Raw genomic sequence first — 22,382 nt, forward strand, 5'->3', positions numbered from 1 at the left:
CTTCCTGCCGGTGTACGCCCCCTCTTGTCCTATCGTTGTCAGTTTGTTTCTGTATTTGATGCATAGATATATATATAATAACGCAATTAGTATACATCTCTATGATTTGATGTCGTTTCTGAGTTTGATCTCGTTTCTGTGTTTGACGATAATTGTAAGAGCGCTCTCTTTTTTTTACGGTAGACTTGATTCGAGTCGTTATTTACATTTCTGTGGTTATATAATTTTGTGTTTAGGGTTGTCTTTATTTCTTCAGTTAACTTTAAATCTGTAGTTGTCTTTATTTCTGCAGTTTTATTTTCAATTCTGTAGTTGTCTATAATTCTGCAGATATCCCTATAATTCTGAAGTTGACAATTTATTTCTGCATTTTTATCAATAATTCTGTGGATGTCTATTTTTCTGCAGTTATATTAAATTATGTAGTTGTCTTTATTTCGGACTTTTTCTTTAATTTTGTGAAAGTCTTTATTTCTGGGTTATTTGATGTTAATTTCTGACTCTTTTGTTTAATTTTACACTTGTTTGTTTATTTTCACAATCTTTGATTTTTTGCCCTTATGGCCCACCATACATGTCGCCCCTGTTCATTGTAACTTAACAATAAAGAGTTTTGCATTTACTGCGGAGCCGCTCTCAGCAACGCACCAATTCCTTTGACAAAGCAAGTCAAATCGAGCTGCAGGCTTTTGTCGAAAGTTGGTGGACCAGGACATTAGCGTAGTCTCTTGGCTCTGGACGACATATTTGCCATTGTTCGTCCGGTGCAAATCTTCAGATGATCTGCTGTCCGAGTCCACCCACTTTCGACAAAAGCCTCTCAGCTCTCCGTTGTGATTTGACTTGCATTTTCAAATGAATTTGTTGCGTTGTAGAGAGCGGCTCCGTTGTAAATGCGAAAACTCTCATAATATCAACGTGCAACAAAAAGGAAATCTGTCAAACCTAACATTTCAAATATGATTTCATTTCCATAATCATAATACAAAGTGATGTAAATTGGATACATATTTTACAGATGAACATTCTTATCTCGTTAAAAAAAGTATAGAATTTAGCATAAACTAAAATGAGGGGGGTCCACTAAAAGCAAATCTTGTAAAGTGTTGATCCCCTTGGAAATGAAAAAAAATAGTAAATTGTCGACTTAATAATATAAAATTGTCGACTTAATCATAATCATATTAAAAATGACTAAAACAAATGGAGAGGGAAATTTCAGCCAGAAGTCACAGGATCTCACATGCTAACAAGCTACAGTGATGCTCAAAAGTATAGTGAGCCCATAGAGATGTATACTATGAGCCCCACAGAATACAAACAATTTTAAAGTGTTCAAGTTTTGTGAAGTCCGGATAAATATTACATTCAATAAAGGTTTCTTTATCTGGGCTCGCCGAACATTTAATTTGTAGTAATGTTGTCTACACTCATCATGGAGGAGTGCATTTTGTGGTGGGGTTCACTACAATTTTAGCACAACTGTGTACATATGATAATTCAAAAGTGCTTATGACAAATTATCAGTTCATTCAAAGAACATCTTGTTCGAATAATTCTATTGTTTACGTTAACAAAAAACGGTGACGTTACTATGCATGCCTATTTCCGATGAATAATTAAACTAATAATGGGATTCTTTACCCTTCCCCATCCTACCAAATTTACCCTCTCTATAGCCCTACTAACGTGACTAAGGTATTTTTCGAGGTCTGAATCTCAACGTCAAAAATTTGTCATCACCCCTCTTCAGTCGTATGGTGAAGTAGTAACTTCTTCAATCATGATATGGCTTGCGCTATTCCAGCCGGTATAGCAGTCGTAGGTCCCATAGCCACTACACGCTCCTACACTGAATCCGACTGTCACACTTCCAGTTCCTATCCCAGAGCAATAACCTGAGAAATCGAGGATAAAACATTTCTCGTGAGGTAAACTTTTTTAATGGCGGTTGAAAATGTTACTTTAATAGTTCGCATAATTGTTATTCCATGCAAGCATTTGACCGAAAAAAATAATACAGACATTGATACCTAATAAACTAGCAATATTCCATAGTAAACTTTATAAAAATTAAAGGGGAATCCAACCCAATGTTTTATAGGAAAAAGAAATATCAGACAAGTTGATAAGTGAAAGTTTGAACAATATCGGACAAAAGTTGTAAATATTGGTAATCACTATACCCATGGTGACTTCAAATTGGCCGTATATGTGATGTTATAGTGATGTAAGGCAAGGACTACTCTTCCGTGTACTCCAATACATAAATGGCTAAAATGTTATTTTCCCAAAAAGTTTTACTTCAAATTATATCTTTCTTTTATGAGGACATAAAACAATATACTACCTGGGTTATATTAAGATTACTGCCCCAGGGGAATGGGTACATAGGAGAAAACCACAAATCCCTGATTATCAAAGGTTAAGTCCACCCCTGAAAAATGTTGATTTGAATAAATAGAGAAAAATCAAACAAGTATAACGGTGAAAATTTCATCAAAATCGGATGTAAAATAAAAAAGTTATGGAATTTTAAAGTTTTGCCTATTTTTCACAAAACTGTGATATGCACAATTAGGTGAGTCAGTCGATGATGTCCACCACTCACTATTTATTTTGTTTTTAGTGTTTGAATTATACAATTGTTAACTTTTTACAGATTTGACAATAAGGACCAACTTGACTGAACCATATAGTATAAAACAGTGCTATCTACACATGTTCAGGAAGGAATTAATCATTGTTTCACTTGACAATGAGGAGAAAATTAGAATATTTCATATTTCATATAATAAAACACAAAAGAAATAGTGAGTGGATGACGTCATCAGTCTCCTCATATGCATACCCACCAGGATGTGAATAGAAATGTTTTGTGAAATTAAGCGAAACTTTAAAAAGTGTAATAACTTTCTTATTTTACATCCGATTTTGATGAAATTTTCAGTGTTATGCTTTTTGGATTTTCCTCATTTTATTCAAATCAACTTTTTGTTGGAATGGACTTGTCCTTTAACTCCATTGCCTATGGGAAAGTTTTCCTTGCCCCTTGTCCTAATTTACCAAAGAGATATATTACTACTAGTAGTTATATATCTCTATGTAATTTACTTACCCATTGCCAATTTGAAATCTACAAAGTCTTAGTGATCTCAATTTTAAAGCAGCTATAACTTTCTTATTGCTTGTCCGATTTCTTTCAAACTTTCACCATTCTGTTTAATTTATTTTTCTCCTTTCCAACACAACATCCCCCAACAAAAAAAGAATACTTTCCCCTACATAATATATAGCATAAGGGCTGTTGAGATAAGGAGCACTGATGTTTTCCGTGTTTTTCTGGAGCACACTTCTTTCCATGGCACTTTGGTCAGTTCGTTCTTGACCTTTGCAAATGTTATTAATTTAGGCCTACACCTAAAACTATCCCTTTTGACCATTATATTTGACACTTAGAAATGAACTTATTGTCTCACCACCCATTGTGACATCTTCTTGTTTTTTGTAAAATGTGTAAGCCTATTTTTGCACTGGCTTTAATATACCAGACTTGACGGCACTGAGGGGTGGGGTTTTGGTTGTCGCGCCGATGACTGCGTCAACCCCCATGGTTCTTTTTATAAAATTGGTCGATTCACACCCGGGATTCTGGGTGTGTTTATGCTTCCATTGCGAGGACAGAATCAGCGTTTTCAAACGTCGATTCAAAACGCCGATCGTAAACGTGGTTCTGGGAGTGCTGTTTATGCTTCACTTTTCAGAGGCGAAATCACTAACTCCAGCTGGCTTCGCATCGTAATTTTCGTTGAGCAGGAAAGCGAGGTCAAATTGGGCGCGCCCTTTTTCGAAAGTTTTTTTTCCGAGAGTTGTTATGGGGAAGGTACGTTAACTGTTATTTAAACATCAATTATCACACATGCAAATGTAACAAGGGAGATGAGAGGCAATGCCGTGGAGGTAACATGCGACCATGGAGCAATGCGACTGTATTTGCCCGCGGATTTTCATCTCACCGGAAGCATGCACCAAATGACGTCATTTAAACACGTTTACGATCGTGGTTCTGTTTATACTTCCCCAGAAAGCCTGATTCTGGTCAAACGACGTTTACAAACGCACCTTTTTGTGAGTTTACGATCGGCGTTTTGAAACAGCGTTTAAATGAAAGTAAGCATGGACGCAACCGTGTTTTGGACTAACCACGTTTGGAAACGCTGATTCTGGCCTGAAAAGTGGATGCATAAACACGGCCTAAAATGATATTCCGAACGCAAGATCAGGGGGCCATTTCATGAAAGGACTTTTCGAACGTTTTATCCGACAAAGCCCATTTTATCACACGGTCACCATAACAGTGCGCCCTAGCCAATCAAAATCAAGGAAAGTTCAAAGTTATTTGATTCGACAACCTGTCGGACGAAATGTTGATGAAACGCTCACCAGGCCGGAACGTTTCAGGGCGTTTCATTACAGTACTTGTCAGGCGTTTTATCCGACAGTAACCTTAGTAACTATGCTTTTCAGCCAATCAAAATCTAGAAAATTTACTGTTGTCTGATCCGACAACTTGTCAGATGAAAATGTTGATGAACCGCTCCCCAGGGCCCCGTAATATAAAGCTTGTGAGGGTGATTTATATGATTGATTGCACTGAGTATAGTGTATGATCAGCACAGGTTATAACTAAGAAAGGAAATGAGCAAGCTCACCCATCATAATCCTTGGTCGATGTAGATTATAGCTGTCATATCCCGAAGCATATACTACTGCTTCGATCCTATTCGGATTATAACATTCAGCTCCATTGAAGGTAAAATACCATCTACAGCAGCCCGTCCCTGATCCAGCTAGCCGAAGGTTACCCGACAAAGAGACGTACAGAGCAGTATCCGAATATTCTTTTGTAAAGTCACATGTCTTGAATGAAAAAAAAATAGAAAGATAGCGATTCCTCCCCCCCCCCTTTTTTTTTTTGGGGGGGGGGGGTGGGTGGGGGTTGGGGTGAGGTGGAGCTTCATAAAGGTAAACTAGCAGAAGCTCGTTTGTTTTGGGGCGTATAGCCTGCATAATGAACAGTATGTTTAATTAACAGTATTTGTCAAAGATTTGCTTTCATGTACAAAATTTTCAGCAAGTCTTTTATTTAAAGATGTTGTGAAATAGATATTCAAGGTTCTCTATAGAGCATCCCTTAAAAATTTAGTGATGTCGAAAACATGTTTCGGCCGGGATTCGAACCAGGCTCTACATTTTACTGACCATTGGTGCCTTATCCACCACTGGGAGTTTGTATCTGACGATTTAGAGCCTATTAAGAGGGCATATAGATGGCACAACAGAAACAAAAATCCCAGTATTTTACAATGTCCAAAACGTCTTGTCTTATATTCCGTCTACCTATATCTTCCTATATCCCCCAAAGACACCAAAGTTATGTTAATGAGTAGCAGTCTACTAACATAATCTATATATGATTTTAAAATATATATATAGGGCCTATATAAGGGGTGATAGCTCTGGGAACCTTGATTAAAATCATTGTTCTCTATTCCCATTTATTTTCCCAACATTTTTAAATGAGTGTTTCCAATTATAGTTGTGTCGGATTTGTTATTTGACAGTATAATTCTTCCATACCTTTATTTGTCCCGAATCTGTGCCATCATCGATGCTTGACCACGAGCATTGTCTCCAGTTCGAGGTGACAGGGGTAGGTGCCCCTGACTCCCCTTCGGGCCCCGGTGGACCAGGAGGTCCAGCTGGTCCTGGCGTACCCGTGGTGCACTCCTATTATACAGGTAAAGAGAAGATCAAATTGTTATAAAAGAGGATCAATGTTGAAAATCATCTACGTCCCAGAAAAGTTCATTTATTTTCAAAAAGCAGACATTAATATTTCTTGACTATTTTCTTAGATGTATAGGTATTAATGAGCAGATATTGAACATACGTACATTAATTTGATTTTATTCTTAAAATACAGATACCGTGCACCAACTGACCTTTCGGTATCTCTTCTCCATTGTTTTTTTTTATCATGCGTGGATGAGGAATCATACCAGATAAAAGAGGAGACTAAGCTTTCAATTATTTATGTCATCAATTGTAGTCATATTCGTGATTAAGTTATGATATAATCGATTTCTGGGTTTCTTGTTTTATTTTGACACGCATTGCATAATTTTACCCTGCATGCCTCTTTCTTGTCACAATATACTTTCCCTTCACAGTTGTATGGTAATGGTCGTTTCATTTTACTTTTTCTGTATCTCAGTCCAGTCCAATATATCCCTCCCTCGTCCTATCGCATGTGAGGCTATTTAGTAGTAAACCAAGATCGGTTCGGAGTTTGGGGCATATCTCTTGTTACCTTTTTTTAATTATTATTATTATGCTTTTCTTTTTCTTTCGCCTTGTCGTTTTCCCTAAAGGTTACTTTCACCTTTTCTCTCATAATTTCAACCGCCTGCCAGAGGTGAATACAATTTAGGTCAATCATAAACTGAGAATATTGTCCCAAGGCAGCAAACCGAACCGAATCAAAATGATATATTTGTCGACGAAAATAAAAGTATTGTAGCATAATGAGTTATACCTTTCAGATGTATTTCATAGTTAAACCGTAGAGGGCGATATTTTTATGTTGTGGTATGCTTTGCGATTATTGGAGAAGTACGTGAGTTCGCTGGGAGCTGCGGTGGCGTGCGGTTGTAAGATGTAAGCTCCGAATAAATGAAGTTGAACTGTATACTGAATATCTCCCAAGTTGCTTCATTTGCATGATCTAGGGTGAATGAGCGGGGGATCTGGTGTATTTCAGAGGAGCGAGAGAGTGTACCACGTTGCACAATAGACTTTTGTGAGCGAACCTGCCCAAAAAGAGATATAAGAGAGAAGAGAAGCGTGGACCGGGTTCTGGAGACTGCGAGACGGCAGAACGCTACCCCGACAGGGCCCGGTTACGCCACACTGGTGGCCGCGGTGGGATATTACAACGTGGTACTGGAAACTCAACACAGCTCACTGTTGGCACGCCTATAGAGCGCCTATACACATGAATGAATAGCGGCTAGAGAGAGGCAAGAAGAGAGCGCCTACGTCGAGGAAGGGCGCCTGGAGAGAGAAAAGAAGAGAGCTCCTTGATTGTGTGTGGCGGAGATAGCGCCTATACAAGTTGGTGAATAGCGCCTGGAAAGAGGGCAGAAGAGAGTGCCTGCGCCTGGAAAGATAGGCGCTATACAAAGAGCGCCTGGAGCAAGGCAAGAAGAAGCACCTACGAAGAGCGCCTACGCCGAGAAAGGGCGCCTGGAGAGAGGAAAGAAGAGAGCGCCTTGAGTGTGTGTGGCGGAGATAGCGTCTACATACGTTGGCGAATGGCGCCTTGAGTGTGTGTGGCGGAGGTAGCGCCCTGACACGTTGGTGAATAGCGCCTTGAGTGTGTGTGGCGAAGATAGCGCCTACACACGTTGGTGAATAGCGCCTTGGGTGTGTGTGGCGGAGATAGCGCCTACACACGTTGGTGAATGGCGCCTTGAGTGTGTGTGGTGGAGGTAGCGCCTATACACGTTGGTGAATAGCGCCTTGAGTGTATGTGGCGGAGATAGCGCCTGTACACGTTGGTGAATAGCGCCTTGAGTGTGTGTGGCGGAGGTAGCGCCTATACACGTTGGTGAATAGCGCCTATTGAGTCGGTGTGTAGACGACAGCGTGGATAGCGCCTATACATGTAAATGTATAGCGCCTAGGAATGGCGCCTGTGAGGAGCGCCTACGAGAAGTGAGGGGCGCCTATGAAGTTAGAGCGCCTACGGGGAGCGCCTGTGAATAGCGACTGGAAACGGAGGAGCGACTTTTCCCTGCATATACGCTGGTGTATGTTGACTATGATGTTGACGTTTAATTTATCCTTGAACTCGCCAACATGAGGCGGGACAGCAAAAATAGCTTAGAATTAATTGCAATTTACTAGAGTGTCGTCTGTGTACATAAGAAATATAGTGTTCGAGTGTCGTGTGTGTACATAAGAAATAGTGTTGTATAAATGGCTGAACAACGAGTGGCTATGAAGAATGGATCTGAAATTCCGTGCAGAATAAGTGCAGCGTGGAGATGGGAATCTCTGAACATCGAAGAGAAGTACTTGTTGGATATGCAGATACTTGCAACGAGGGAACTGAAGCTGTCCTATGTTGGGAAGGAGCAAGTAATATCCTATGCTAGTGGGGGTACTGCATTCAGAAAGCAGAGAAAAACTACTATGGGGCTCAAAGGGAGTCATTGGCCATGGTAGTGTTTCGGAGCTGCAACAGAACTTCTATGGGAAGAGATCAGGACGGATCGTCGGTCACTTGGTTGGATCTTTGAAGAGGCAAGGGTGGTGCCGTGGAACTTGACATCAGCAAGGAGCAATTACCAACAGAAAGAAACTTCGATCAGGTAGATCTTGAAAGCAGAGCATCAGTCAGTCGACCGGCCCGATTGGTCAACGGTGGCTTCACAGTCTAGTCTGGAGAAGTCCTATTTGAGGATGCACAGCTAGAGATGAAGTAAGACGTACTCTACAGGAAGTAGGAGTGTGACCAAGGTCGGAATGTAACTTGGCATGTGATGTTGCTCTTCAGATAGATATTTCGGAGGAATTGCGTTGGAATGGATGCACATCCGCTGATTGTTACGGCAGGGTAACGCCTTGGCCTCCAAAGAAGTCTTTAGAGAGAGATCGAGATGATGAAAAGTAGTTCTAGACATGCGCCTTGAAGAAACCCAAAGAAGAAATCCTCTAGCACTTAGAAATCCGCAGAATAGATATTGGACATAACTTTCGCTAAAACTTTGTGCCAGAAACAGTTAGTAAAAGACTCTGACGCATCTGATATTTGTATTCAAAATGTTGTTTTATGCCTTAATGTATGCTTTATATTTTTGCTTCCATGTTTTCCTTTTCCTATTTTCTAACCTTTCTTATATCATTCTCATCTTGACATTTTCCTGATCTCAATACAACTCCCTTTGTTCTTTTTTTCTATTTCTGTATATAGATTATTTTGGTTAATGTAAGAACGTTACTTCCTTTATGTACTATGCCAATGTATATACTGTACCTGTATACTTTTAACGATGTTTTAATGTTGTCTTTTCTTCATGGGAAGAGCGAGATAACATTTAAAGAAATTCATTTTTATGCTTTGTTGTTAATATACCTGGTCCGAGGACAGCCAAGTCTTGGGGAGGGGCTGTGTAGCATAATGAATTATACCTTTAAGATGTATTTCATAGTTAAATCGTAGAGGGCGATATTTTTATGTTGTGGTATGCTTTGCGATTATTGGAGAAGTACGTGAGTTCGCTGGGAGCTCCGGTGGCGTGCGGTTGTAAGATGTAAGCTCCGAATAAATCAAGTTGAACTGTATACTGAATATCTCCCAAGTTGCTTCATTTGCATGATTTAGGGTGAGTGAGCGGGTGATCTGGTGTATTTCAGATGAGTGAGAGAGTGTATCACGTTGCACAATATACTTTTGTGAGTGAACCTGCCCAAGAAGAGATATAAAAGTGAGGAGAAGCGTGGACTGTTTTCTGGAGACTGTGAGACGGCAGAACGCTACCCCGACAGGACCCGGTTACGCCACAGTATTTAAGATAATACCATACGGTCTATAGGTTCCCCCCCCCCAAAGAAGCTAATGAAATTTCAAGCCGCAAAGATAAGTTTACCGCGGAATAGATGTCTGTAAGGGTTACCTTTATTCTTTGTTAATTAAAAAGGTAATTGAAAATCTGTGGAGAATCGATTTTTTTTCAATCAAAAGAACCACACAAATTCTTCTCTTATCTGAATATTTAATGCTTCATGTTTGTTAAATCGTGAAGGGCTTATAAAGATTTTAAATTTTCAAATGCTTCAGTCACTAGCGACGGTGGAAGTTGCAACAGAAGTTTCAACAGAACTCGAATTTTCCCTTTTAGTCTTGGTTTTGTTAATCTGGAAAGAAGATGAAGTGCAGTCTTTCTGTCTTGTTTCTTATCGTCTTCAATGTGAACCAGATCAGTGGTAATGGCTTGTCACAGCCTACAGGTCGTGGAGCTGACGTTGATACCGGTAAGTTAGGTTTCTTATAACTACCTCGGGAGTATCTAAAACAAGAAGTGATCCTACCTCACAAACGCAGCCACAGTCAATAAGTGGCCTGATATGAATAATTAGGATTTTATGGGTCTTGAAAAGCACATCCTAAGCTTTAAAGTGATATATAACTTATCAAAATTGATCAACAGTAACCCACACAAGTTATGGATTGAATGCAGAAGAAATTCAGTGAGAGTTTCAAAGAACATGGAGAAGGTTTAAGTTTCGAGTTTTCTAAAAAATGAAATGGGCACTTTGTGAAATATTAATACAACTCCAAGCAGTCCGCAAGATAGGATGTCATCAAATGAACTCTTGTATCGTTTCTTTTTTATTCAACTTTACAATTTTTAGATATCAGCAGAATATATAAATAACGCTTTCAGATGAGCTAATTTTCTTCTTCTTCTTTTTTTAAAGACCAAATAACTATTTTGGCTATATAAAGCCAGGGTTACACCAAAACCGAATTCTCTCGAATGAATTCGGACTTATTCTGCCCGAACATGGCCTGATTCGGATGGATTCGGTAGATTCGGAACCTATTCGTCTCTGATTCGGGAGCTCCCCACTGATCTGTACACTATCAGATAGTATTCAGATCAGTGGATCTCCCCCAATCAAATCGGGAGTATTTTGTTCTCCCTCCCCGAATGCGAGAAAATTCGGGAGGGATTCGGCTCGTTTTGAAATTTTCAAAACCATCCGATTACCCTATAAAATACTACCGAATGTGGCCACCAGTGGCGTAACTATAACTACGGGGGGAGGGGGGCACGTGCCACCCCCTCCCAATCGGCTGGCCAAAAAAAAAGGGGGAGGAGAAAATGAGGGAGAAAGGAAGAGAAACATATTGGGAAAGAAGAAATTATTGTTCATTATCATGTTATATTATATAATGATGTATGTTATATTACATAAAGATTTGCTCAGGGCCTATGTCTTCGTTGTTCCTGGCGCTCACTTTGTGTGTTCAACGGGATATATAATCCTGCTGTACTAAAACCTCCCGTTTTCAACTCAATATACACCAAATGTATTTCCTCGCACTTCGAGTTATTATTGTTTTATGCAATGACATATGCTTCTTTTCCATGACTACTTAAAGTAATTGCCCCATTTTAAGGTCTTAATATAAAACATTTTCTGTCCGTGCTTAAGTTCGCATTAGTAAATTGGTGAGATAATCTGCTCTTCATTAATTCCTAAAATCAGTCATTGAAATGTCCCTTTTTCCGATCTGAATAAAAAAAATTGTTCAGCTTGCGCATCGCGCTCGCATCACTTGGCTAGTGAAATACGTATGGTCTTAGTGAATTCCTATACAAACAAGCTTTATAATGCCCCTCTTCAGGTCTGAATTTCCAAAATTTTCAGCTCGAGCCTCGCGCTCGCAATAATTGATTGGTGAGATGTGTATGTTAATCATAATTACAATGACTGTATTTAGATGTAATTCTAACAAAATCAGCAAGCGCTTGGCACTAGATGACTATGGTAAGATATGGATTCCTAAAATATAGTCCTTAAAATGTCCCTGTTTGGGGTCAGTATATTAAAGAATTTCAGCTCGCGCTCCGCGATCGTATTGTTTGTTTAGCGAGACAGGTTTTTAACCAGCCGAATACCCTCTAAAACAAGCTTCCAAATGCCGCCAAGCCAAATTTTGTTCGGGCCACATTCGGGATGTATTCGAATGGAATTCTGGGTGGCATTCGGGGTATTCTGGGCAGATTCGAACCTATTCGTATTTTTCGGGGAGTAACAGTCTGAATCAAAAAGCCAAATAGACCCGAATATCACGAATATTGTCGAATTCGCCCAGAATACCCCAAATACCTCCCTGAAACCATACGAATGATTACCTGAATACATGGCAAAGCACAGGCGAATGAGCCAAACAGACAAGAATATGGGCGAACGACAGTCGAAAAAGTCGATTTAGTTTCAGTTCGGACCATGCTGGTGGCTTTTTTGATGAATTTGTTGGCAGACTCGCCGCTTTAGGCATTTTCGTTCCAATTTGGATCGTCATTCGGCTGTAATCGGAGCGTTCGGGCAACATTCGGCTCGTATCTGGTGACCTTTGGCTAGATTCTTGCCAGTGTTCGGGTTTTGGCATTAGGCTTTTTTCGGGATGGTCAAACTTGATTCGGGTCTGTTCTTGGCGATTCTGCTACGATTCGGGAACTATTCCGGATCTATTCGTCTCCGATTAGGGAGCTCCCCGAATTAAAGAATAGGTTTCGAATTCACCGAATTCATCCGAATAAGGCCATATTCGCACCGAATTTATTCGGGAGAATTCGATTTCGGTTTATCCCTGGCTTTAAAGTAAAAATATTAAGGAAAAAATAGTAAAACGGAAAAACAAAGCTTTTACTGTTTTTACATATTTCATTCCTAAAACAAAATAACGAACGTTTTTCCGTTTTAAATCTCAAAAACATATTAGTTTTCACTCATTATTTCGTTTTTGCTATTTCCTTTTCGATTTCAGAAAAACGAATTATCTGACAGTACCTTGATTGAGGAGAAGGAGGAAGAGCTAGAAATAATTTGTTTATGTTATTGTTTTTTTCTGTCACAATAGCAATAACAAAATCTGATCTGTCATTAGATAGATAAACGAGATATTGTGATTTTACCGTGATTATGATAAAAATGATAATAATAGTCAGCTCTTGTACAGTGCGTATAAAAAAAAACGGGACAGATTTGAAAAGTCTATAAAATTTTTGTTTCAAATTATAATGTCTATATTTTGGTGTTAATATGTGCTCTTAGGTCTTATCTTTCAAATGCTATTAAAAAAATTTAGTTTCGTTCATGCTTGAGCGAACACAGAATGGTTTTTTTCTGGGGTTAAAAAGGAGGCTTGCGCCAAAATGGCATAAAATTATAAATATCGGACTTCTTGCCAATTAGCAGACTTCCTCTTAACCTTTTCATTATCTTTGCCATAATTTTCAAATCATGCGGTCAAAATTCATTTTCAGATCTATTTATTTGCTTGAATTGTTCTGTGGTTCTTTCTTTTAATATGCTCTCTGTTAGCTTTGAATATTCCTTCTTCAAGCTAAATCTATTTTGTTTCAACCGAAGTATGGGAGAGCGTGGAATTTTTTTTTCAAATCCTTTCATTGTGTGCTACAAAGGTTATGGTGCCTTTTGAACAGTGCCACACAGATGGGCGGGGGCTTGGGATGCTCCCCCCCCCCCTCAATAAAAAAAAATCATGACCAAGAAAAAAGTGGACAGGAAATAAAAGGAAAGATAGAAAGTAAAATATGATATTATTTTCTGAATATTATGTCAAAATCTATCACAAAATTTGATATTGTAATAAAAAAGTGGGAATATTTGCGTGCTCACTTCGCTCGCTCACAACTTTTTAATACATTTTACCCAATCTGCCATATCTAGCTCCTTCAATTCAATTCAATTCAATTCTTTTATTTCATTTCCATTCAAAACATAATGACTCAATACTGTGTGCTACAAAGGTTATGGTGCCTTTTGAACAGTGCCACAATATTGTGTGCTACAATACTTCAAAATTGACTCAATACACCATTGTCATTGAAAGACATAAATCCCTTCCTGTGTTTCATGTCAAGCAATTAAACTTGGTCAAGGAATCAATGACCCCTTGAAAAATAGATTCATGTCTTTTAAAGGTACATAACATAATTTGTTTCACATAATAAAACGATTTGAATAATCACAAGTTTTCCCAATTAATAATGCAAATCTTTTTGCTTACGTTGACAAAAAAATATTCTTTTCTCAGTTACTTATGAAGGAAAATTAAAAGGTAAGAGAAGTTTAAATGAAAAAAACAAAATGATTCAAGTAAATAAATAAATTTGTAAATAAAATTTGACAGCATAATTCGAACATTGTGGCACATATAATGAAAAGGTCAAGAGGAAGTCTCCTGATTGGGAAGAAGTCTGATCATCATATTTTTATTATGACTCATATTCTGCAATTCTGGCGCAAGCCTCGGCTTGAACCCCCAACAAAAACGTCCCGTGTTCGCTCAAGCATGAACAAAGTTTTTTTTTGTTTAATTGCATTTCAAAGATAAGACCTTAGAGCACCTATTTACACCAAAATATAGACATCATAATTTGAAACAAAAATTATATAGACTTTTCAAATCTGTCCCTTTTTTTTATACGCACTGTATATCACATAACACATTATGAATAACGTCTCTATTACAAAGGACTTGGATATTATTACCCCGGCTGTAGCTCAAGCAGTAAAATAAAACCTACACACACACACACACACACCCTCCCCACACGCCCACCCAAACCCTCACACACACACACACACACATATATATATATATATATATATACATGTGTGGGTGTGTGTGTATGTACAACATATATACAAAGAAACAAAATGAGGTATTAGGTATTGAATACAAAAGTAAATGATCTTATGTTGAGAAACCTATAATATTTACGATAAATTCAATAACAGGAAGGGGTATATAGTGAAAGTGTTTACATGTAGGGCCTACTATTCTTTGATTTCTCCTCATGTAGATATTGACGTAGAGGAAGCTCTTTTGATAAGAAATCGTAAGTTGAATTTTATTGCAATCTTTTAATTGGATATTTTTATTGAATCAACAAAAATAATAGATGATGAAGAAGAAAAGATGTGAAAGAATAAAAATAAAATGAATGAAATTAAAAATAAAAAAGAAGAAAACAAGAAATCAATAATTAGAAGAAGAAGATGAAGAAGAAAAGAGAAAGGAGGAGGAAAGAGAAGCAAATTAATTTAACTTATGAAAATTGAGTGATGCTCTTTTTATTATTGTTATTATACTTGTTTATTTTATTTATATAGGGCCTATTTATCTTTGTTATTATATAAGATACATTTAATAGAATTGAAGGTTGTACCATATTTTGTGTTTCCACGAATGTCATAATTCTTTAATTTCAATGTTGATCTGGTGTTCTTTTATTTCTATACCCATGTAGATATTGACGTAGAGGAAGCGCTTTTAATAGGAAATCGTAAGTTGAATTTTATTTCAATCTTTTTATTGGATATTTTGATTGGATGATTAAAAATTATAAAAGATGAAGAAGAAAAAGAAGAAAAGAATAAAATAAAATGAATGAAATGAAAAAATAAGATAAAGAAAAAGAAAACAAGAAGATGAATAATTAGAAGGAGAACAAGTAAAGGAGGAATGAAAAGCAAATTAATTGAACTTATGAAAAGTGAGTGATGTTACTTATAATTGTGTTATTATATTCATCATTCTTATTTATATATTAATCTTTGTTATTATATAAAACACAAATAATAAAATTAAAGGATATATCATATTTTGTGTTTACAGCTTTGTCACATTTCTTGTTCTTTCAATGTTGATCTGGTGTTCTTTTATTTTTATGCCCATGTAGCTATTGACGTAGAGGAAGCACTTTTAATGGGAAATCGTATGATGAATTTATTTTAACCTTTTAATTGGATATTTTGATTGAATGAACAAAAAGTGATAGAAAAATTGTGGAAGAATAAAAATAAATTCAATGAAATTAACGGTAAGATAAAGAAGAAGAGAACAAGAGATTGATAATTAGAATAAAAAGATGATGAAGAACTTAAGAAAAAGAGAAGGAAAAGGAAGTAAATGAGGAGGAAAGAGAAACAAATTAATTGAACTCATGAAAGGTGAGTGATATTATTTATATTTGTGTTATTATATTTATTTTTATTTATAAATTTATCTTTGTTATTATATAAAATACGTTTGATAAACTTGAAGGATATATCACATCTTGTGTTTACAGCTATGTAATAATTCTTGATCTTTCAATGTTGATCTGAGGCCCGTTTCATACAGAGTTACAACTGTTGTAACTTTGCCATTATGGCAACTACCATGGTAACCCTGATTTTGATTGGCTGCTGAGCCCTGTACCATGGTAGTTGCCATAATGGCAAAGTTACAACAGTTGTAACTCTTTATGAAACGGGCCCATGGATTCTTTTATCTTTATACCAATGTAGCTGTTGACGTAGAGGAATCTCTTCTATTTGGAAATCGTAAGTTGAATTTCATTTTAATCGTTAATTTGATGTTTTGATTGAATGAACAAAAATAAGAGAAGTTGAAGACGAAAAGGATGTGGAAGAATAAAAATCAAATGAATGAAATGAAATATAAGATAAAGAAGAAGAAAAGAGATTAATAATTAAAAGAAAAAATGATGAAAAAGGTAACAGAGAAAGGAGAAAAAGTAAAGGAGGAAGAAAGAAAAGCAAATCAATTGAACTTATGAAAATTGAGTGATGCTCTTACTAGTTGTGTTATTGTTTTTATTCATTCTTATTTATATATTTATCTTCGTAATATATAAAATACGTTTAATGAAATTGAAAGATATATCATACCTTGTGTTTACAGCTATAACATAATTCTTGTAATTTCATGTTGATCTGATGTTCTTTTATTTTTATACCTATGTAGCTGTTGACGTAGAGGAATCTCTTTCACTAGGAAATCGTCAGTTGAATTTCAGTTTAATCTTTATAATTTGATATTGTTATTGAATGAACAAAAATGATAGAAGATGAAAACGAAAAGGAATTGGAAGAATAAAAATGAAATGAAAAATAAGATAAAGAAGAAGAAAACAAGAGATTAATAATTAAAAGAAAAAGATGATGAAGAAAAAAAAGAGAAGGGAGAAAAAATAAAGGAGGAGGAAAGAGAAGCAAATTAATTGAACATATAAAAAATGACAGATGTTATCTATAATTTTGTTATCAAAATTATCAAAAATAAGAGGGGTAGGATGGAGAGCTAGAAGAAGTTCTAAATGTGATGAAATATATTGCAATGTCATTATTTTAGCAATGAATTTAATAACAATGAAGAAGTAAGCTAGTGTGTTTTCAGTTATGTCATACATGAACTATCATTTTTTATTTCGTATTCTTTGTTTTCTACTCTTACATGTAAGCTTGTAGTTTCATAACCAGGAAGTTGAATATCATAATCTTTTAACTGAGAATTATGTTACTGTATACTGCCCTCTCATGTCGGGTACACAAGTACTGACGGGGAAAATAAATCACTACTAGAAACCAATGCATCACCATCTCTTTTTTATATGTTGTTTTTATATCTAGAATGATCGGAGTAACCTTCTTGGTCGATTTGACGTCATACTGCTGTGTAAGCTCTCATTACCATAGTTACCACAAGATGGAGTCACACCCAAACAACATAATTTAGATATTCTTCTACAATATCAGCAACATGAAGTAACACAATTAGTTTCTGTACCGTGTATCAGTTTTAAATGAGAGCATACGTGAATGGAAATAATAAAAAAAAACTATTATTGCTTATCCGTATAGGTTATCAATTTTAACTCTTTATTTAAAATATGAGATTCTTACACTATAAAAAAGCTGTTAAAATGTTAGGCAACACTGTTTAATCCCGTCACTCTGACAACTATTGCTGAAACTTTTAAACAATGATGATTAAATTATTAAAACAACTTGTTTAAAAGTTTAAACAATAAGTTTTAGAGTGACGGGCTTAAACAGCGTTGCCTAACATTTTTATCAATGTTTTACAGTGAAGGCTTCAACCCTGTTCCCTATGTATAGAACTCACCATTCAATATACCTTCTATAGAAAATGTCATTTTGTTCATTTCAAAACATGCTAATGATTTCGAAAGACTAATATTTTCCAATTTCCGATGATGATTGTCAATAATTCCCCAGATATTATCGGACAGGCTAAAGTGTGTTTTACCATGGTAATTAGAAAAATGTATGTATTGCCATTGGATCCAGAAAGTCCAAAAGACTGATGCTAGAAACGATCTTAGGATGGCTTAGCCATGTAGACTCCAAAGTACCCCTGTTCCTTCAGGGTTTATAAAATATTGTCTCATTTTGGTCATCATTACTATTTTAACAATATAACGAATAGTGATATTTACTAATTTTATTAAGTTTTATGATTGCTGAGTATATTCACGTTTCCATCTATATAAATGCCTCGAAAGAAAGAATAAATCATGATAGTTGCAATGTGTTTCACAATGGGAAGTATTTTAATGTCAAAAGAGAAAATATGCGACAAAGTCAACCATAATGTGTGTGTGCGTGTGTATTTGAGTGTATCAATCAGATATGATTATTAACGTCTGGAACCGACCTTTAACGTCACCATTCGAAAGACGTGACCAGGGCTCGAACCTCGAACCTCTGCATCAATTTGTAACTTCCCCACAGCTTGGATTACAGGCGCATGCCACAACGCCCAGTGTGTTAAGGCCACCGCACACCTTACGACTGTTCGCGATCCGATTTTGGAACAAATCGCATTTTGCTCATTTTCTGAAAAAAGTTAATGTAACATATCATTTTATTTGAGGTTAAAATTAATTGAAAGAATACTAATAAAACCATTTTGAAAGATTACTAGCCTTTATTTTAGAGTAAAGGCCAAATTAGTTTCAAATTGTAGGCAATCGTACGACTGCTATGACGTCACTACGACTACATGTATATATTAAATTCGCTTTTATTCTAAGAAGGATGATAGCACAGTCACAGATTTGAACACAGGCATTCGCACGATGATGACGTACGACCTGTTTACGACCACCTGCAACAATTTTTACTTGTTGTTGCACGATCGATCCCTTGGTGTCTTGCGAGCACTCGCAGTAGTTGTAGACGATCGCACAAACTCGAGGTGGTCGGAGGTGATCGTGACTGGTCGCATCTGAACTTTGAACATGTTCAAAATCCAAACGCGATCAAATACGATTGATTCACTCGCAACAGGTCGTACCATCGGTCGGGCGACCATCGTATTAGTGTTGTTCAACGTTGTACGACTTGGTGCGAGAGGTGGCACAACTAAGTATAGTCGCATTTAGTCGACTGGAGGTCGTACAACACTTGCACATGTGCTGGAGACCTACAGAGACCAGTCTTGCGACTGGGTGCGATAATATAAGACTGTTGCAAGATCGATCGAAATTACGGCTTACAACATTCCACTACCGTTGCATTCGCTTGTATGCGACCGTTCAGCCCCTTTCACAATGAACGTCCGACCAGTTTACGACCGCCTGCAACAGTTTTTTCTTGTTGTTGCACGATCGATCTATTGGTGTCTTGCGAGCACTCGCAGTCGTTGTAGACGGTCGCATGAACTCGAGGTGGTCGTGACTGGTCACATCTGAACTTTGAACATGTTCAAAATCCGAACACGATCAAATACGATCGATTCACTCGCATTAGGCCGTACCCGGGTCGTACCATCGCTCGGGCGATCATCGTGCGAGTGTTGTTCAACGTTGTACGACTTGGTGCGAGAGGTGGCACAACTAAGTAGTCGCATTTACTTGACTGGAGGTCGTACAACACTTGCACATGTGCAAGCGACCTACATGTACAGAGACCTGTCTTGCGACTGGTTGCGATAATAATATGGGCCATAAGACTGTTGCAAGACCAATCGCAACGGCTTACAACATTGCACTACCGTTTCATTCGCATGTATGCGACCGTTCCACTCGCAATCCCTCGTGCAACACTCGCATGTGATCGCACGAGCACAATAAGAGCATATGCGACTTACTCGTGCAACGGGGTTTACTGGTTGTTTTTGTTGTACGACAGCTGTTGCAACTGTGAAAGCCTCTGTGCGATCTTATGAGATGACTAGCGATTGATGCCTGTTGCAGCCTGTCGCACGACCAAAATGTCGCAAATGGTCGTACGTCAATTGTGAAAGGGGCTTTAGATACTCCAAGTCTCAATATTAGCATCAAATTCTACTACATTTTATTCTGAAATCGGGTCGCAGACCAATCGTAAAGTGTGCGGTCGCCTTTAGTGTGTCAGGTGTATTTGAGAGTGTATGCCTGTGAGGGTGTGCGGGTTCGCGCGCATGTGTGAAGTGCGTAAAGGGGGTGGGAGTGTGTGTATGTGTTTTTTTTTAGGAGTTACGGCTGTAAATATCATAGATACACGTGTTTAATAGCAGTAAACAAAAATCCTATGAAATAAGGATTAACTTAGAGACTGATCATCAAAATGGAATGCTTCATTTTAGAAATAGATAATTGTGTAGAAAGATTGTAATGAGACCTCATTCGTCACCTGAAAAACTGAAAACAGCCCCGAAACAGCCCTAATTCTTCCACCAGCTGTAGTTCAAGAAGTGAAATAAATATTTCTTCACCATTTTGGCAAAGGAAGCCAGTAAATTCCATACCTAAAATCAGTTTTAGATGGTGAATCGTAATGCATACACGTTTGCCAATCGGCTTTATCAAATGAAAAATCTTTAAATTCTGTGAATTGGATTGTCTCGAATAACTACACTTTGCCTTCCTGTTGCAATTAAACGTGTAACGCGAGACGTAAGCATTAATATAGAAGAAGTGTGGGTGTAATAGTTGTTTGTCTTGGTGTGATAGAGATTAGAGAAGGGTGTGGCGACAAACATTAATAAAAGAGGAAGTAAACCTGTATTATCAGAGGCAATGTAAGAGAAGTATGGTTGCATGAGAAGCAAAGAGAAATAGTGGTAAGAATATGCTGTGTGCATAAAAAGAAAGTGATCGCGGTGACGAATCACAATTTTATGATACTATTGAAGTTTCAGTATCACACTTTATTTCGAGTAACATTAATTAATAGTTTAATCTAATTATCAAAGTATATATCAAAAAAATAAAATAAATGGTAATTGTTCTTAAATAGTACTTTCTTGAGCCATATAAACCTAAACTGAAAGCACATCTATCATGAGATGCAATTTCAGCTCATTAGAATGTTTGGCAAGGTCTGTGCTGTACCATGGACCCTATACCATGGCTGTACCAATGCCAATAATTATAAAAACCTTATTATGACAGTTGGTGCATTTAATGCCTCATCCAGCGTTTTGGTCTTTTGCTAAACCATAAGCAACGAAGAGAAGACGTGACGAGTGTCTTTGTTAGGTTTCAAATTTAACAAAGCTTTGATACCAGTGGTATAACTATTGGAGCTTCACCGAGAAGTTCTTTACAGAGTCAGATCAATTTCAACGTTCTCCCCTATGCTAGAAAGCAATTTCGTTTCATTTCATTTTAGTGAAGAGAAACCAATAACATTTCATTTAAGTTTGGTGAAGAGAAATCTGCAAGACTTTTATCACGACTATTTAGGGAAACTCGACCTTGAATATTGAATTGCATTCTGATTTGCATATGAGTTAATTATTGCTTTGAAACCTACCGATTCTCCAGATTTTCTCCAACTTGAATCTATTACATGAACGTCAGTGTCATGTCAAACATATCGTAAGACGAAAACAAAATTGTAAATTTTGTAACAATGGATCATCAATTTGCACAACTAGCGCCATTTAAGGCAACACTTATGATGTGTTTCGTCGTCAGTTTGGGAATATGTTGCAATATTCTACCAATGAATATTCTTCCAAACAGTGACGTTGTTGTCGGAGTATTGAACTCAGATGACTTAGCTTATACCATATCGTGTGTTGGGGTGATTCTCTTCGCACTGTTTGGAGACATCATCATGGTTCGGTTCATTCGCGGCAAGACTGCGTACCATCAGGCTCAAGAAGTATTTTGGCCAGTGAGTTGCCGCCATTGCGCCAAGGCAGTCGGTTTTCAGATAATGGAAAGGAGTCCTGAAAATGTAAATACATATCGGCCATACCAAGACAATAATCTTGAGGAACCACATTCCTGTATCACGCAGAGCCCGGATACTCCTGATGATCATCATCATCCAGCTTGTCCTGGGATAGAATCGCCAAAAACACATGATAGGAAGACAGTCCTCTTCACTGGGTGCCAAGATATAATGACGGATGAGATCCACGCTATGCCTAAACCAACTGATAGCCAATCTCTCACTGAAAATATAGGTACCAAGCATTCTATGTTTGAGGACTACAAGAAAGTTCATGATAGAGTATCCCAAGGCCTACAAAACACCCACGATGGGGATTGTCATTCTGCACCGCTGTTTAAGAGACCTCACAAATCTCTTTTGCAAATTTACACAATACTGACGTTCGTTTCCATTGCTAAAATCATCATAGTGATTATCGCTGATATCATGTGCATCTTGCAACCACATGAAACATACGGTAGGAAAGTCTCATTCGTTGTTCAGGCGATTGTAAATGGAACGTGTGGAAGTAT

The 22,382-nt window shown here is 37.4% G+C and overlaps 1 protein-coding gene across 1 annotated transcript; it reads right to left on the reverse strand.

Moving 5' to 3' along the window:
- Positions 1–1,472: 1,472 nt before the first annotated feature.
- On the reverse strand, positions 1,473–6,256 carry LOC129284307 (collagen triple helix repeat-containing protein 1-like). The gene is made up of 4 exons (XM_064106254.1): positions 6,191–6,256; positions 5,641–5,790; positions 4,713–4,920; positions 1,473–1,898 (listed from the first exon to the last, which is right to left on the reverse strand). Exons 1-4 carry the CDS (start codon positions 6,254–6,256, stop codon positions 1,750–1,752), a joined length of 573 nt encoding a protein of 190 aa, XP_063962324.1. The 3' UTR covers positions 1,473–1,749.
- Between the last annotated feature and the right edge of the window lie 16,126 nt (positions 6,257–22,382).

This window comes from Lytechinus pictus, chromosome 2, assembly GCF_037042905.1.
Source record: "Lytechinus pictus isolate F3 Inbred chromosome 2, Lp3.0, whole genome shotgun sequence".
NCBI classification, from domain to species: Eukaryota; Metazoa; Echinodermata; class Echinoidea; order Temnopleuroida; family Toxopneustidae; genus Lytechinus; species Lytechinus pictus.